The following is an 18,616-nucleotide window of genomic DNA, read 5'->3' as shown; positions in this document are numbered from 1 at the left end:
TACTGGGCATCACTGGTATCCAGGCAACCACAGGCACTGGGCATCACTGATATCCAGGCAACCACAGGTAATGGGCATCACTGGTATCCAGGCAACCACAGGTACTGGGCATCACTGGTATCCAGGCAACCACAGGTACTAGGCAGCTCTGGTATCTAGGCAACAAGTTACTAGGCATCACTGGTATCCAGGCAACCACAAGTACTGGGCATCACTGCTATCAAGGCAACCACAGGTACTAGGCATCCCTGGTATCTAGGCAACAAGTTACTAGGTATTACTGGTGTCCAGGCAACCACAAGTACTGGGCATCACTGGAATTCAGGCAACCACAGGTACTAGGCATCACTGGTATCTAGGCAACAACAGTAACTAGGCATTACTGGTGTCCAGGCAACCACAAGTACTGGGCATCATTGGTATCCAGGCAACCACAGGTACTAGACATCACTGGTATCTAGGCAACAACAGTTACTAGGCATTACTGGTATCCAGGCAACCACAAGTACTGGGAATCACTGGTATCCAGGCAACCACAGGTACTAGGCATCACTGGTATCTAGGCAACAACAGTTACTAGGCATTACTGGTGTCCTGGCAACCACAAGTACTAGGCATCATCCGGCAGTACCGGCCGGATGATCTTAATTTCTGCTGAAGTGTGAACTGACATGTTCTGTGCGGCCATTATTCAATGAATAGCGGCTGCAGTAAACTGACATGTCAGTTTTTCGTGCGGCTGGATGGAATTCCGGCCGAAGCGTATACAATGTGTGTACACTTTAGCCGGGATTCCATTCATTCACATAGAACGCATGTTTTGTATAAATCACGGCCATTGTTGCAACTTGCAACAACGGCTGTGATTTATACAAAACATACGTTGTGTGAACATAGCCTCAGTGTGAATGCACCCTAGGAGAAACATGGCAACTTTCTTGCAGAGACAACACGAATCTTGTTTCTAGTTCAGGTGTTGTTTGCAATTAAGATCTTTTCACTTCACTGGAACTGAGTTTCAAAACCTGCACCCAAACTGGAGGCAAGAGGGGTGATTGATATCTCTGGAAGAAACTGGCCATGATTTTCTAACGCTGCGTTCAAACACAGGTTTTTATGCAGAATTATACAGCAATAAAAAGTAAAAAAAAAAAACTATCTTTTTTGTTAACAACTTGTATGGTCGGTGTTAAATTACGGCCCCTAAATCCAGTGATTTATCTTTCTGGAGGGAAAATTCAATATTTTAAATTGATCTGTTGGCCAAATATGGCCACATTGGAACATTTTAGGGCCATGAAAATACTATATGAGCACAGCTGGAAAAAAAAAAGTTTTTTTTTTTTAAATAAACAGGTCCTAAATAATGCGCATGATTAATTTTTTTACTCAATTACAACCAATTTTTCCCTAGAGTGTGTGCGCACTGAAAGCCAATTCGACATAGGGTTCAATGGAGCACATTATTACATGTATTGTTCACTAAACTTTATATTGGTATTAGTATTACTGTGTGTGAACATAGCCTCAAGAGGTTATATAACTCCAGACTTCAGCAAATACACAGCTATCATAAAATGCTGACAATACAGAGATAAAGAATGTCAAAGCAAGTTAATGAATATTTTACTTTTTCCTAAACTGTGTTGATAAGGGGAGGGAGGCTAGCCATCAGCAAAGTCATCAATATGTGAACCTTTTGCTGCATAATTAGGACAAATGGCTTATTGGTGGCATCATTAGCAGCTGTTTGTTAGCACTGAGCAAGAAAGATCATCAAAAGCTACTCCAGCCTCAGACAGCCAGATAATAGACATTATCATAGACACACAAATAAACACCTAAGCAAAAACCCACCCACAGTGAGCTTTGTAAAGCAGAGGTAATCATATATGACTGGGTATCGGAACCGTCCTGCATAGTGCTAATGAGTCAGACAGATGACATTTTAAAGGTGGTCTGATAAGTAAAAGTTTTTTTGTAGAGGTTGGGGTATTCAGCTTAGGCCCCTTTTACACAAGGCAATCATCAAGCGAATAAGCATTTCTAGGAACACTCATTGCCCACAAACTCCCCCCCCCCCCCCCCCCCCCCAAAAAAAAAAAACAGCAATCAGCTGATGAACGTGAAACATGTAAATAAGTGATGCACATCCAACAATAATGCATTGAAAGGTCTGCACAATTGTGAAGGCACAGCAGATGAGTACTGTTCACAGAGTTCGGTGCTCACTTGCTGAAGTCTGTCAGCTTGGTAAAAGGGGCCTTAAAGTGTACCTATCATTTAAACAAACTTCTGACATGTCAGAGGTTTGTATTGGTCAGGGTCTGGGTGCTGAGATCCCCACCAAAATATGTTTCATTTTACATTTTAATGTATGAATATATATCTAGTTTTCTTTGTGACACCACCGCTTTAAGGCTTGCTTCATAAACAACTTTTGTATAGTTTTTTTCTGGCCTCCACAAACACATCAAGAAAAATCGCCATTGGCATTCTGGTGCCTTTTTGTTTATATGTTTATTGTGTTTGGTGCAACACTAGTGTTCAGGTTGCTGTTCGGACCTGAACATGGACTTGGACTTCACCCAATTCACAGATGAAATAAACAAATCAGTGAAAAACAGATAGAATTCTATTGGGGATCTGTTCTATTGGAGGATCGAGGCATGGATCATCTGAGTAAACTAATAGCATATAATGGGCCCTAAAATTGTCCATGGCCTCAGATCCATGACCACAGACAATTTCACAGGACATGTGAATAATGTCTTATACTTACCTTTTCAGACTTACCTTCCTGCCTGTTCCCTGCTGACCGCAGCCGCCACTGACAGTGCCAAATCAGTCTCTGCAGTCACAGGCTGCTGTCCTGTATCAGTCAGTGATTGGCTGAGTGGTCTGTCGCTGCAGAGATGGGTTCGGCAGTGTCAGCAGCGCCTGGGTTGAGAGGGGAACACAGAAACAGGCCTGGAAAACATTGGGGGAGCCGTGAGAGGTAAGTATAATTTATTATTTACTTTATTTAGTATAAACTTAGTGCAAATCGCTGTCACACAGAGCGATGCATGGTCAGTGACCATGATCTTTAAACTTGCTGAAAGAAAGTGATCAGCCGATGGTCGGCTCCTCGGCTGATTGTTGCCTTTATTACACAGGGCGATATCTGTCAGAATTAGCTTGATGATCACTCCGTTGTGAGAACATAGCCTAAAGGCCCTATTACACCAAATGATTACCAGCTAAACTTGGCCGTTCTGGCCAATAATCCTTTGGTGTAATAGGACATAAGAAAATACCAGCTGATCTTGGTCTTTCAACATGCTGAAACATTGTTGCAGGTTGCAATAATGGCCTTTGTTTATTGCAAAAATACAGCATGTGAATGTGGCCTAAGAGTGTTGGTCCAAACAGAGCCCCAGATATGGAAGTCATATGAATTTTTTGAGCCCATCACCTCTCTTACTGCTTGCCTTTGGTCAGGAAACCTAAACATTAACATTTTCCAGTTAAATGGTTTAATTCGCTTTGTTTCCCCAGAAAAAAAGATGTATGATTTCATAATTCTCACCTTGGTAGCCTAGTACTTGGAATTTGCAATGACCATATAATGTATTAAAGAGCTTTTTTTAAGTTATCACCTGTTTTCAGGATAGTTCATAAATATCTGATTGGAGGTGGTCTGACTCCCAGCACCCCTGCCAATCAGCTGATCGATGGGACTGTCAGGAGCAGGAACTCTACTTCACTAAATACTGATGACTCATCATAAGGATTGACAATCAATAAAAAATAATTCCTGGAAACCCCCTGCACATATTTGTTATATTCATTATATTGTATATTTAATAGTAATGACTTTTTAATTGATTTTATAGATAGTAGTTGATTATTTGGTTATTTTATTACTATATGACAGTACATCAAATGGGGGTGAAAAGGTACAGCAGTACAGAGCAAAGTTCAGCATAAGGCCAGCCTGCCATAGACATAACAATATTGAATGTTCAGCCACAAATACTGTGATCAGTGCACTAATAGACTAGTGGAGACTTACTACTTCTACCTTGCTTTCAAACACTGCCAATAAATTTAGTATATGTAGTTCCCGGCCATATGGCCATTATTTTTTCACTTAGTTTCAAGTTATTTGCCAATAAGTTTTGTAGTTTTCCACATATTGTATAGGTAAGTTTCAACAGCATTACAACATAGCATTTCCCAGAATGCACCACCAGCCAGTCTATAACATGTCCATAGTTCAGAGACAGTGAAATATAAACAATCAGATAAGTAAAACTGTTCTTATCAGAAAGCTCTGCAGTGCTGTGGATAAAGTAGACAGTTCTTGTCAGATCCTCCATAAAGTGAGATAGAGGAGACGGCTGGGTTCTGACACCAGGGGCACATCTGGAGAGCATCCGTCACGTGGCCACACACACAAGGGTCTGACACTGTAAAACACACAAATAGTAAGAGTAAAGGTAGTATTACAAGTCCAAACATTTACTGTAAAGGAGTACAGATCTGGTAGAGACGAGTCCAAGGCTTGATTACTGTGTGTGAACTGCTTTGCTACCAATCATTGGATTATTTGTGTGGCCCTTTGCTTCCATCATTCCTTGGCTGCACATTTCTGTATTGTGGGGCCAACAAATATTTGTATTTTTAGCAAGTCAAAACAAAGCGTTCAGCACACAAATGGGTATTTGATAGTTTGACAGTTGAATGCGCAATACACTGCGCAATATCAGTTTATTATTCTATGTAATAGTTTCTCTGGAATATAGACAGTGGTAGTAGTCTCTGGTAGACTCTTAAAAAAATACACTGCAGATGACAGCTATTTATTGCGTAAATTCAGCTTTAATTTACTTCTTAGCATTTTCGGACAATAATTGTTCCGTGTAATAGAAGACAACGATCAGCCAACATGAACAATGTCGGCTGATTGTTGTAGTAGTTTGTCTTTCAACATGTTGAAAGACAAACGAGTAAAATAGCAGCGATATGCTGCAGTTGCTCTGTAGAATAGGAGCTGCAGCAGCAGACAGCTGCTATCTGCCATGGGCTGCCCAGACGATCTAGCGAGCAATCACCCGGGCAACCCCCCGCTGACACCCCCCCTCACCTGTTCGCTGCCTCTGCGTGTAATAGCACCGGCAGCGAGCGAGGAACGAGGAGCAAATGAGCGCTGACAGGTTAGACCCTACTACTCTGCTAATATAGGCTAATGGATAAGTATGAGGTTACCTTTAATGTTTCTCCCTGGTGCACTAGGGACGTTACTTTACCCCTAGGTGCACCGATACATCTGTCTGTTTCTGTAATCACTCCTCATGAATATTCAATCCCTCTCTGTAGCGGCCTTGAGTTATGTCTTTGCATAGAGGTGGATGAATATTCATATGTGTTATTATGAGTGTTAGTTGGCGATAGAAGTGGCGAGAGTATCTAGGGGTACCACCTAGTGCACCAAATGTTCTTATTATGATATTACTATAATCTCATCCTTACAGGTTAGTATAGTCCAACCTGCTTAGAGAGACAGGAACGTATATGGGCCCATCTCTAGTTGTGCACTGCTAAATATTGTGCTACTATTTATAACACAATACACACAATTAACACACTACACTATTCTTATAGAAAATAAGTATTTGAAGACATTCTTTTAGCATGGTGGTGTCACTTAATATTGGACGCTCCATCTGTAATGTGACTAAAGCACATTGCCTTAGACAAAACTATGATGGTGGGGAAAAGAAGGGTCAGGAAGTCCGGACACAATTTTGCACAAAAGTTTGTCTAATAATTGTAAATGATTTTCTTAAGACATGTTGAATTAAAATATTTACTTAGGTTTACATCACATACATTAACATTCAAGTGGGGGTCATGGGCCCACACAGCTGCTGGTCTTCATTAAATACTGCTAATACTGGAATTTAGTTTTTGTTTTTTCTTTGTTTTTGTTTTTTTAAGAAAAGAAGAGAATAGAGGGAGTTGAGATAATGCTGTGAAGCAGAGAAATATAGAAATGTGGAGAAATGTCCCAGAGTTGGCTCCCTGCTGGCTTCTCCCTGTCCCGCTTGGTTTGAATGACAGGTCTCTCTAATAGTGTACAGTGAGGGGCCTGTCAATCAAGCTGAGCCAGGCAGGGAGAAGTCAATGGGGAGCCACCTCTGTGATTCTCTTGCTAGGATAGGAAATGTTGCATTTGAAGTGGGTTTTTTTTTTGGTTATTTATAGGAATATGAAAGTTAATGCTGACTATGATGAAAAACTGTCAGAACGCAGAGCAAAGAAACCACAGTGCACACGTGGCCGACAGAACTGAACCGTGGAGCAATGAAAGATGGCTACATAGAAAGGTACCAGTTACCTAAATGTTGTTGCAGACCACGTCCTCACCTCATATAATTGTGCTCAGACAGATGCAAAATAGGGGAGGGGGGGGGAAAGGATAATAAAATTAAATTTACCTTTTTCCCATGACACTTCCACCATTGCCATTCCCACATAGCTCAAGACCAACTGCACAGCACTTGACAGAGTAGGCAACTATTATTTTTATGGGTATTTATTTAAAAAAAGAAATATACAGTGGTACCTTGGTTTTTAGACTAACTGGATTCAGAGTGTTTTGAAAGAAGAGCTCACAGTTTTTAAAAATTTTAACTTGGTTTAAGAGCATTGCTTTGGTTTAAAAGCTCCCAGTACTGGGTGGGAGGGAGAGTGGAGGAGGGGCATGGTCTGCATAGCGGGGTCTACAGCCATGTACTCTGACTCAGGAAGTCTCCACCAACCTTCCAAATCATAGCAGATCCACTTCAGGCTGGTGCTTACATCAGGGGACAGGACTGTGGAGGTAATCTCTTCATAGCTGTAACCCCTCTCTCCCCAGACAGAGAGTGTGCTGTATTTATATGTCCACATATGCCCTGATCATTCCTTCATGCTCCCTGCCGTCTCTGTCAGCCCTTGTGTTTCCCATCCTCTCCATTCCTTCCATAATGTGCCTGCACTTGCACTCAGCCATACACACTGCTGTATAGAAAAGTTTCTGTCACTGTCCTCCTGCACAGCTCTGTCATTCTCTTGTCCTAATTGGTCCATGCTGAACATACCCTCCTTCCCCATTGCTGTCATGTGACCACACAGATCTCTGACCGCTGCCCTGCTTCTCTATTCTGGCCTGTTGTACTACGAGGGGAGGGGGAGGGGGGGAACCAGTTTTCTGCATTTCAATGATTTCTTTTGAGAAAATTTGCTTTGGTTTAAGAGTGGAACGAATTATGCTCGTAATCCAAGGCACCACTGTAAATACACCTGGAAAACCCCTCTAAACAATCTGCTTCTAAAGACACTAGATCGTCCAGGCAGCCCATAGCATATAGCAGTGTCTGCTGCCGCTGTTCCTATTCCACGGGGCGACGGCAGCAGATCGCCGCTATATAAGTTGTCTGTTTTTCAACAATCGACTGCAATGATCAGCCGACATGAACAATTTCGACTGATTGTTGCCTTCTATTTCACGGGATGATTATTGGCCGTTCCGTGGAATAGGGCCTTAATGTCTTAATGAGTCAAAGCTGTTTTGATAACAAACAAGCAAGAGAGGGCAACCATTTTTAAAGTGAACCTGTCACCTGGAAATCCAGAACAAAAGAAATAACAGTATTACATGGGTGTTGGGGAAAGAATACATGTATTACTTCTCATTTAGTTGTTTGTGATTGCAATCTGCTAAAAAAATAAATAAAAAATGTTACAAAAAATGATACATTGAAGTGCCAAAAAAGTGTGGCCCAGGCAGTTCAGAGCATAAAACAGCATTCAAGGACAGCTAAATGAAAGGTAATCTGTGTATCCTTTCCCTAAGGTTCTATTCCACGGGCCGAGCAGGGCCCAATCAACTATGTAAACGAGCGCCGATCTGCTAGATCACCGCTCGTTTACTGGGCCTATTCCACGGCCCGATGATCGTTGAGCGAGGGCTGCAGGGACATCGTTACCAATGTCCTTGCAGCCCTTGCAGCATACATTACCTGCAGGGCTTCGCCTCCGCTCTGTCTTCCTCCCCGAGTCCTGCGCGCTCTAGCTTCAGAATGGCCTGTCAGCTGACAGGCCACTCAGCCAATCACAGGCCGCGGCGGTCCCAGCCTGTGATTGGCTGAGCGCTCCGTCAGCTGACAGGCCATTCTGAAGTTAGAGCGCGCGGGACCCGGGGAGGAAGACAGAGCGGAGGCGAAGCCCTGCAGGTAATGTATGCTGCGCTTCTCAAATCGTCGGTCGCCCGCCGCGCACCACTATTCCACCGTAGCGATGCGCGGTGGGGGAACGATGATTTTAGCTTTGGCCCTAAATGAACGATCAGCCGATCACACGATCATCGGCTGATTGTTCTCTCTATTCCACCGAGCGATAATCAGCCGAATCAGGCCGAATGGGGCTGATTCAGCCGATTATCGTTCCTGTGGAATAGGGCCCTAAGGCAACATGTTCACGTTCTGTGCACAGTCTGTAATTAGGGATGATGTGCAGCAGAACAGAGTTCAGAGCTCCTGGTATTATCATTCATTATGATACCGGGAGCTCCAAAACTGTTTAAATCTTTAAGCTACTGTACTGACACTGTGCATGGAATGTGTTGACGTAGCCTAAGGGCTTTATTACACGAATCGATAATCTACCAAATCACGCCAATTCAGCAGATTGTCGATCTGTGTAATACACACAATGATCAACCGATGACAACAATCGCCGGCTGAGCGTCTCTTTTGGTCCTGACTTAAAATCATTGGCCACTGACTGCGCATCGCTACATATAATGTGTGGCCAATAGCTGCTGAATGTGTAAAAAAAATAAATAAACTTATACATACCTCTTCACCTAATGTCCTGCCAGCTTCGGCCCACTCCTGGCAGTGCCTGAAGTAACAGGCCGCTCTGCCAATTACTGGACGTAAAAGAAACAGATCTGGCTAGTCCTGTGTTTCTTAAATGAGGCTCCACTGGCTTTTTTTTTGCAATCACTAGCCGTGGCACTGTTTCGTGATTGGCTGAGCGGGCTGAAGCTAGCAGGACATCAGGGAGCCCAGACAGGTATGTATAAGTTTATTTTATTTTTTTTACAAAGGATGCATGGACATCTCTAGCAATTATCGGGCCGATCGGTGCAAATATGGGCAGATCGGTGCTCGCTTACACTAAAGGCCCTATTACACCAAAAGATGTCTGACAGATTATTTTACAGATTTTTTCAGCCAAAGCCAGGAATGGATTTGAAAAGAGAAGTCTCATCTTTACGACCTGTTCTCTGTTTATAGTCTGTTCCTGACTTTGGCTAAAAAAAATCTTTTTTTGGTGCAATAGGGCCCTAAGTCATCAGGCCGTGTAATATGGCCTTAATGGTGGTTTTACACAGAGCGATAATTCGCCCAATCGCACGATTAACGATTTTGAATGAACAATGTTTTTTTTATAACGATCAGCGTTTAGACGGAGCGATACATCGTACGGAAAAATCATTATGCGATCGTTTTGCGATCGCTTAAGCCTATCTCACACATAGGTGAAATGGTTGAAAGAATGTTTACACGGAACGATCTGCAAATTTTTTGCGAACGATCAACGACAATTTGAGAACTTGTTGAAAGATCAAAATGAACGATTTCTCGCTCGACCCTTAATCGTTTGCTGCGTTTACATGTACGATTATTGTTCGAATTTGATCGTTATCGTGCAAATTCAAACGATAAATCGTTCTGTGTAAAACCACCATAAGGGTCCTTGTACATTAAACAATCTTTGGCCATCTGCAGCTGCAAACAAGAACCGATCAGGGACATCCGCTCTTGTTTGCAGTGCCAGGCTGCGCAAACGATCACTGCATCGTTCACGCAGTCATTTAAATATATTGCTATTGGTCGGGCATCCCCAGTTTACATAAGGAGATGTGTGGCTGATAGCAATAAATTTTTAGACCTGCGCAAAAGATGCGATCAGCCGATGAACGGGCATTTCCCTGCTCATCACCTGGTTGCTGATGTCACAGTTCTATAGGTAAATAGTAGTGATGCTCAAAATTGTTCCTGGATTCACTAGGGTACACAATGTAATTTTCAGACACATATCTGAAAGATAAAAATCATATCATCCAACAAAACATTATTTCCATTACATACATGTCATATAAAGTTTGGATTTTTGCCACCTGCTTAAAGGGGATTACAATTGTAATTTTTTAACTAGTGTTGTGTAAACTATGTTGTGTAGTTGCTGTGTATGTGTGTTCACTCCCTCCTGCAAACATTGTCTGTTTTGTTAGTACAGGATAGTCCAAAGAAGCCCAGCACTGTCATGCCATCCTGTTTATGAAAGGGAAGGTCAATGTACATTGATAATTGTGACCCTGTGAGCTTCATATACAGGATGTCTGCTAAAGTCCCTGCTGTCTCCACCATAGCAGCCCCCTCCCTTTCAGGATATAATGAGGGAGGGGGTGATAATTGAGTTACCATATCACTTAGAGAGCAGCACAATCAGGCAAAAGGCTTTAAGAAAAAAGTTAAACATCCTCCTGAGACATTGGCCTGTTGAAGTGAAAGGGGTGTCCTGGGAGGGGTGGGAGGATCTATAAATTAGAGTGTGTATGTCTAAAGTCAGAAAGAAGAGACCTGGAGGAAGCACTGTGAATCAAAGACTGCAAAAGATGGATGAGGAGACTAATAACCTGACCAATCTACTGGGGATGCCTGATTGTGAATATGATGAATGGGAACCATCCGTTGGACTCATACCAGCAGCCTACCTCCTTATTTTCTTTTTGGGCATTACTGGCAATGGGCTAGTGTTGTGGGCAAGCCACCGTCGTACAGACAGGCCACGGGCTGCGGACTCCTTTATTTTGCAGTTGGCAGTGGCTGATTTGGCTTTTGTTGTGACTCTTCCACTGTGGGCCGTCTACACTTCCCTTGGATACCACTGGCCCTTTGGCAAATTAGTTTGCAAACTTAGTGGTTATCTTGTTTTACTCAACATGTATGCCAGCGCTTTCTGCCTAACTGGACTAAGTTTGGACAGATACATAGTAATTGTTCTTTCTCCTGGTCCTGGTCATCCACGTTCCCCACTCTCCAGCCCTCTGGCAACCATCATTACTTGGGCAATTGCTGGACTTCTTGCTCTTCCTGCCCTCATTTTCAGGAACACTGGACAGACTGATGACATTTGGGACAACAGAACACTATGCTACATGGACTATTCGTCTGTGGACAGGAGCAGTCAAACTCACCTATGGGAAGCTGGTTTGGGATTTTCATCCACTCTGTTGGCTTTTGTGGCCCCATTCTGTGTTATCCTCTACTGCTACGTGGGCATTGGACGCAGAGTCTCAGGTCACTTTCATTTGCCCCTGGTTGCCAGCCGAAAAAGGAGATTATTAGCTATCATGATTGGACTGGTGGTCACATTTGGAGCATGCTGGCTTCCTTTCCACCTAGTGAAGAGTATCTATGTCCTCATGAATGCAGAAGTTTTGCCTCTGAGTTGTGCTATGCATGTGTTCCTTAACAACCTGCACCCCTATGTTACCTGTTTAGGTTATGCTAATAGCTGCATGAACCCAGTTCTCTATGCCTTCCTGGATCCCAGATTTAGAGGTCACTGTCGTAGGTTGCTGGGATGTGGAAATTCCTACAAAAGTGACACAGAACAAGCAGCAAATCAAGAGAAGAAACCTGGAGGAGGCAGTTTCTCCGCCGAAATTGCTGAAGACAGACATAAGCCTATAAAAGTTTCTACAGAAGAAGAAGAGCTGGCTGGAGTACAGGACTAAGCACAAGAGTGTGAACGGATCTATATCCTACGTTGTTTGTTTTTTGCTAGTTCTGGACTTGTTTGTAAATTTTTGCTGTATGTGAGTTCAGAACTTTTTTTCATAGACTATTTTTCTTTGGAAAGGGATGCTATTGGATTTCAGTGAACTTCTTAAGACATCCCTCAAAGACTAGAGCACTTAATAGACTGCTTGGGGGTTACTTCAAGTTACTGTATTTTTATTAATTTGATGTTTAATTGTTTACAATTTGATGTTTATTTGTTAGCAATAAAGCGAACTATTGTTAGTGATGAAGTTGTATGTCTTATTTACTGGGTGGTACAATGTTTTACAGCACAGATATTCTTTGACCTAGGGCCAGACAGATTTGAGGGTTATTTAGTGTGATTTTTTTGCCTGTCAAATCTGTCACTTAATAATAGCTCCTTGTTGAAGGATTTAGGGTAAATTCACATGTACAGGATCTACAGCAGATCCTTTATATGTTAGTGTACCCTTTAAGGGATACTCTGGCACAAAAAAAAAACTTTTTATATAATGCTGCCCTTATGTAAAGCATAATTAACATCTTAAACATAATTAACATCTTATTATAAAGGGTTACTCCAGCAGTTTTTTTTTCTTTCAAATAAACTGGTTTCAGAAAGTTATATAGGTTTGTAAAGGACTTCTATCTAAAAATCTCAAGTCTTCCAGTACTTATCCGTTGCTGTATGTCCTGCAGGAAGTAGTGTATATTTATTTCAGTCTCTCTGCTGCCACCTCTGTCCGTGTCAGGAACTGTCCAGAGCAGGAGAGGTTTTCTATGAAGACTTACTACTACTCTGGACAGTTCATGTCTCGGACAAAGATGTCAGCAGAGCGCACTGTGTCAGACTGAAAAGAATACACCACTTCCTGCAGGACATACATCAGCTGATAAGTACTGGAAGACTAGAGATTTTTTAATAGAAGTAAACTACAAATCTATATAACATTCTGAAACCAGTGGATTTTAAAGAAAAATATTTTTGCTGGAGTACCCCTTTAACCTTTCCATGCTCCCCTTGTGTCCTTCTATGGTGTCTCTGGGTCCCCTGGTGACCGCAGCCGCCGCCATTTCACAATTGAAGAATGTTGGTTCAATGATGTATCTTTGTATTCATCATAGGGCTATGTTCACACAACGTATCTTTTCGTAAAAGTACGGCTGTTGTTGCAATCGGCAACAATGGCCGTACTTTTTACAAAAAGATACCTTGCTTAGTCCTCTATGGAATCTCTCAGGGTGCCGTAGAAAACTGACATGTCAGTGAATAGCGGCCGCAGAAAACCCTGTCAGTGCACACTATGGAGTGAGCCGCTTCGGCCGTACGCTCCATAGTGTGAAGTGGAGAGTTCCGATGCGGGTTTGTGCGGATGCACCCGCATCAGAACTCAGCGGCACTAAAAATCATCCGGCCGGTACTGCAGGGATGATCTTTTTAGAGACCAGCCGTTCTGTGACCCGGCCAGGTCATGGAACGGCTGATCTCTCACTACATGTGAACATAGCCTAGTAGTGTAAACCTTCCCCTAAAAACGTATCAAAAAGGAATAGTATGAACACCTATAGGTCCTATAGGTCCTTTTAGATAATTTCCTGATATGAATGTTAATCAACTATATACAAGCTAATCTATGCTCATTTAGGGTGTGTTCACAGTCAGTTTTTTTTTTATTGCAATTATTGAAGCCACAGATTCTTTAAAAAATGAAAGGTGGAATCTGATTAGTTGCTAGGGGGAACTAAGACAATTCTACTTTACACCAATTTGATAAATCTCCTTCATAGTGGGACAGCACCTCTAAGAGATGTGGAACATTAAAATAGAAAACAAATGTTAAAAATACAACAGAAATGCAAAGTGCTTTTGCCCCCAAAAATCCCAAAATTGTTGCATGCCTATATCTTTAAGAGGTAAATATGAAATGCAATACCCCTATTGGGGGAAGATTTATCAAACATGGTGTAAAATGAAACAGATTCTGTTGCCCCTAGCAACCAATCAGATTCCACCTTTCATTTTCCTATGAGTCTGTGAGGTATGAAAGGTGGAATCTGATAGGTTGCTAGGGGCAACTGAGCCGGTTTCACTTTACACCATGTTTGATAAATCTCCCCCATGGTGTTTTTAAGTTAGCAACGTTTTTCAGTGCACTCTCCTGCTTCAGTTCACTACTCCTGTACTGCATTTTTTTCTGGCTTTTCCCCCCAAGAGAATCACAAACTAAAAATACTCACAACCGCCACAAAATCCTATACTAATACACACTAACTTGAAAAACTGCAGGTTTTTAAGCGTTTTTCACCCAAAAAAACACCATGCATGCATAGGATTGCAACTGAAGGGTTTATATAGCCCTGCAGTTCCTGACACAGACATTGGAGGCAGCAGAGGAGGCTCGTTAATGGAAGTAGATATGTACACAAAAAAACTATACTAAAAAAAAAAAAGAATTAAATTAAAAAATTACAAAAAAAGTTATATAACAAATATATCTTAAGGCTGGGTTCACACTACGTATATTTCAGTCAGTATTGTGGTCCTCATATTGCAACCAAAACCAGGAGTGGATTGAAAACACAGAAAGGATCTGTTCACACAATGTTGAAATTGAGTCGATGGCCGCCATATAACAGTAAATAACTGCCTTTATTTCAATATAACAGCAAATATTTGCTGTTATTTTAAAACAACGGCTGTTATATTGAAATAATGGCAGTTATTTACTGTTATATGGCGGCCATCCACTCAATTTCAACATTGTGTGAACAGAGCCTTTCTGTGTTTATAGGAGGACCACAATACTGACTAAAATATACGTAGTATGAACCCAGCGTTAGAGTGCGTTTACACATACAGGATCCGCAGCAAATTTGAGGACGCAGATATTAATGTAACTAAACAACTGAACACAGCATCAAATCTGCACCATGAAATCTTCAGGGGAAAAAAACTTTCACATTAACCAGTTTCAGAAAATTATACAGGATTTGTGATTTACTTCTATTTAAAGTTTTTCAGTACTTATCAGCTGCTGTATGTCCTGCAGGAAGTGGTGATTCTTTCCAGTCTGATACAGTGCACTCTGCTGCCACCTCTGTCCCTGACAGGAACTGTTCAGAGCAGGAGAGGTTTTCTCCTGCTCTGGACAGTTCCAGTCATGGACAGAGGTGGCAGCAGAGTGTACTGTGTCAGACTAGAAATAATCCACCATTTCCTGCAGGACACAAAGCAGCTGATAAATATTGGAAAAAAACAAGTGCAACAGCAACCCACAGGTGCAAGTTCTTATCGTATAATGGCCTCTCCTGGGCTGAACAAGCCTACAACTGGGCAGATAGAATCCAAATAATCTCTTTTTATAGCACCCTTGGGAAATCAAGGAGAGGCCATTGCTAATGTGAAAATGCTGGAGTAGGGACCATGTTTCTGAGGACACCTTAACATGGTGACATGGTACTGTCTGTTTGATCAAATAGTTTGCTAAGATCCTCATTTTTTATTATCTACGGGGCAGGTTTTTATCGTGTGTACACCGGGGGAAGTATAAACGGTTAGAGCTTTCACTTGTCGGTTGCTGTTGCACTTTTTTTTGTCTGTACTTAAGCCACATGCAGCAGGCGTGCAAACCTGCAGTTTGAACAGAGGCATACATTTTTCTTTTTTTTTTTTTGATAAATATTGGAAAACTTGAGATTTTTAAATAGAAGTAAATTACAAATCTATAGAACTTTCTGACACCAGTTGATTTGAAAAAAAATATGTTTTTCACCGGAGTACCCCTTTAACAGCAGAGTAAAAAAAAAAAAAAAAAGGAATGTTACAAATTAACCACAATATGCTTTTAAAATCTGCATTTATGTTGCAGATTTCCCATAAAATCAATGGGAAAAGTACTAGATATCTCGGGCAACCCCTTTAAGCATATATGTAGTATTAAATATCTCACAACATTAACATATAGTAAAGCAGATTTCTTTGACCCAGTCTGTCTCCATAGTGTACCTATTGTATTATTCAAGAGTTTTAGACCCTACTTTTACATGCCTCTGCTTCCATTTACACTGTCTTAGCCCTTGCTTTGATGTACAGTATACAACTATGTATGTTGATTCAACACAAGTTACCACTTCCTCCTGCTGTCACCAGGTGACATTTTCTCATTGTGGTTGGTGTTTTGTTGTTGCTATCTCCCCTTATTAGTACTGAATAGACTATGAGGTGAAGTGCTGATTTATTCGACATCTACCTAATTCCTTGAGTATTTTGTATATTGCCTATAGAAGACGTATCACATGGTAGACACAAGGGTGGGGATTTACGAAGACCGGCGTACAAGTACCAGCAGGATACACTAAGAGGCGTACGCTTTTAAGTGAATGCGGACGGGCGCACAAATCTGCGCCCGGCGTACAAAATCTACACCTGACTTCCGGTTCCGGCGCGTATGGGATGGCAGCAGTGTGAGTGAGCTCCTCCACCCTCCGCTCATAATATCGCTCCCTGCTCTGACTCCTGACATTACCGGCCCTGCCGGACCACATCTCTGACTCCTCTAAGTGCCGAGGAGTCGGAGGCACCACTTCATTAAGCGGGGAACCAGTTATACACCTCCCCATAAGCCCTCCTTCATTTACCTCACAGCTCTGTCACAGGGACACCTAAGATGGCGCCGACACGAGGTGCTGCTGCTGAGGCACACACAGAGGAAACACATACCTCACAAATCCCAGTGCCGGATCTCTGTGACACCATAATACCAGGACTAAATATGTCTTGCAAGGCACTGGCAATTCAAGTGTCCAAGATGATATTAAATGACATAAAATCCTCTCTTGAGGCCACTATAGTTTCCTCCCTAGCAACCATACAAGGAGATATAGCAACACATACCTCACAGATTACTAAACTTCAGGAGAGAGTCAGCTTGTTAGAAGATGAAATACATTCTACAAAAATAAAACTACAACAGAATATAAATGTCACAGCTTCATTGCAAACAAAGACTGATGATCTAGAGAACCGCTCTAGGCGCAACAATTTACGTATTATAGGTTTACCTGAATCCATTTCAGCCATGCAATTACATGCTATATGTTCTCTAGAAATTCCCCAAGCCTTGGGTATCCCCGGTCACATTACTGTGGAAAGAGCTCACCGTGTGGGACCCCCACCAGCGAAACAAAAGCAAGATGCAAATAGAAAAGAACAGAAACCCAGACAAGTGATTGTCAAGTATCTGAATTATAATGATAAAAACAACATTTTACAAAGCTTTAAAAAATCTACAGTTGATGTTGCAATTCGTGGCCACAAAATCCTCATGTTTAATGACTACTCCGCAGCAGTGGTTCAAAAACGTAAAGCTTTCGCACACATTTGCTCGACATTGGTAAAAAATCAAATACGATTTGCTCTTCTTTATCCTACCATACTGAAAGTTTTCAAATCGGATGGTTCAGCCTCTCTTTACAGTTCTCCTGAGGAAGCCATTTCTTCCCTTAAAGATGTAAAGGGTCTCACTCCACCTATTCAAGACAAGCACAAGAGAAGACGTTTGGATAGTCCTACTGATACGGTAGAAAAAATGGAATGATTATGAACGCCATCTCTATTCTGTTGGACGCTATGCTGCTCATTAAAACTGAGTATTTTTTTCTCTATTTAGTCCTATATATGTTGACTAAATACTATATTAGGGACACCTTGTTACTACATTAATATTTTCTTTAGTCTAGGTAGTAATTCATTTGGTGGTGTGTGTGTGTGTGTAAGTATGTATTTATGTATGTATATGTATATATATGTATATGTGTGTGTGCATGTATATGTATAATTCCACCTTGTATGGTTTTAGGTTTAAGTACAACTTCTTTAAGTACTAATCATTATATACTGGCTCTTCCTTTTATTTTATTTTATTTATTTGCTTCCCTGTGACAACTCACACATTTCTCAGGAGGGTAGGGATGCGTATGTCTTTAATTTTAATATATACTCATTTAGTGGAGCGGAGGTTGATGTGACCTCTCCACCAGTTATTTCTTTCTCTTTATTTCTTCTCCATAATGCGGAGTTTGCGAATGCTTCGAACATTGGACAATACGAAAAAAGTGAAGTCCACATCTCACTTTATTCGCTTAGTTTATATTGTTAACTGTTTTATTCTTAGGTATATCACCTTTAGTTTGTCTGAAAATGCTACATGCTATCCTCTTTTTCTGCCTGAAAGGGTTACCCACTATGTTATTGTGCTTCCAGGGTCTCTTCTTAACACCTCCTCTTCTATTAATATTGTATGAAATTAATCACTTGGAATGTTAAGGGACTACTTTCCCCATCTAAGAGGACTTCTATACTGAAACACCTTAAGAGACTTAGGGCCGATATAGTATTATTGCAAGAAACACATTTAACTGAATCAGATTATTTCAGACTCAAACGTTTTTGGGTGGGTGCTGTTTATGGTTCACCAGCTATTAACCGTAAAGGCGGAGTAGTTATTCTTACACATAAAAATTTAGCCTGTACGGTATTATCTCAATATCAAGATGATGAAGGCAGGATATGTCATCTTCTTATTGACACTCCAGCGGGCAAATATAGCATATATAACGTCTATGGTCCCAACACTAAGAGACCTGATTTTTTTAAAACAATTGGAAAACCTCATTCTGCAAGATGACAATAATCTTAAAATAGTTGGTGGAGACCTAAATACTGTTCTTAATACAACTGAAGATAG

At 41.4% G+C, this 18,616-nt stretch overlaps 1 protein-coding gene and 1 long non-coding RNA gene across 3 annotated transcripts; one reads left to right on the top strand and one right to left on the bottom strand.

Annotated features, from left to right (window-relative positions):
- The first annotated feature begins 369 nt into the window (after nucleotides 1–369).
- On the top strand, nucleotides 370–12,135 carry LOC138798701 (apelin receptor-like). The gene is made up of 2 exons (XM_069979253.1): nucleotides 370–437; nucleotides 10,339–12,135. Exon 2 carries the CDS (start codon nucleotides 10,658–10,660, stop codon nucleotides 11,840–11,842), a length of 1,185 nt encoding a protein of 394 aa, XP_069835354.1. The 5' UTR covers nucleotides 370–437; nucleotides 10,339–10,657; the 3' UTR covers nucleotides 11,843–12,135.
- On the bottom strand, nucleotides 3,893–16,723 carry LOC138798703 (uncharacterized). Of its 2 annotated transcripts, XR_011364140.1 has the most exons (5): nucleotides 16,591–16,723; nucleotides 11,599–11,700; nucleotides 11,300–11,419; nucleotides 10,042–10,139; nucleotides 3,893–4,454 (listed from the first exon to the last, which is right to left on the bottom strand). It is a non-coding gene; the product is annotated as an uncharacterized lncRNA (long non-coding RNA). The 2 variants fall into 2 exon arrangements; XR_011364141.1 differs by lacking the exon at nucleotides 11,599–11,700.
- Nucleotides 16,724–18,616: the final 1,893 nt, after the last annotated feature.

This window comes from Dendropsophus ebraccatus, chromosome 8 (assembly GCF_027789765.1).
Source record: "Dendropsophus ebraccatus isolate aDenEbr1 chromosome 8, aDenEbr1.pat, whole genome shotgun sequence".
Lineage (NCBI taxonomy): Eukaryota > Metazoa > Chordata > Amphibia > Anura > Hylidae > Dendropsophus > Dendropsophus ebraccatus.
The sequence above is the reverse complement of the archived record's forward strand: the minus strand, read 5'-3'. Positions and strand labels throughout refer to the sequence as shown.

What these genes read in the sequence shown, in the direction of transcription:
- LOC138798701 (XM_069979253.1), top strand. Translation starts at nt 10,658, where the DNA reads ATGTCTAAAGTCAGAAAGAAGAGACCTGGAGGAAGCACTGTGAATCAA.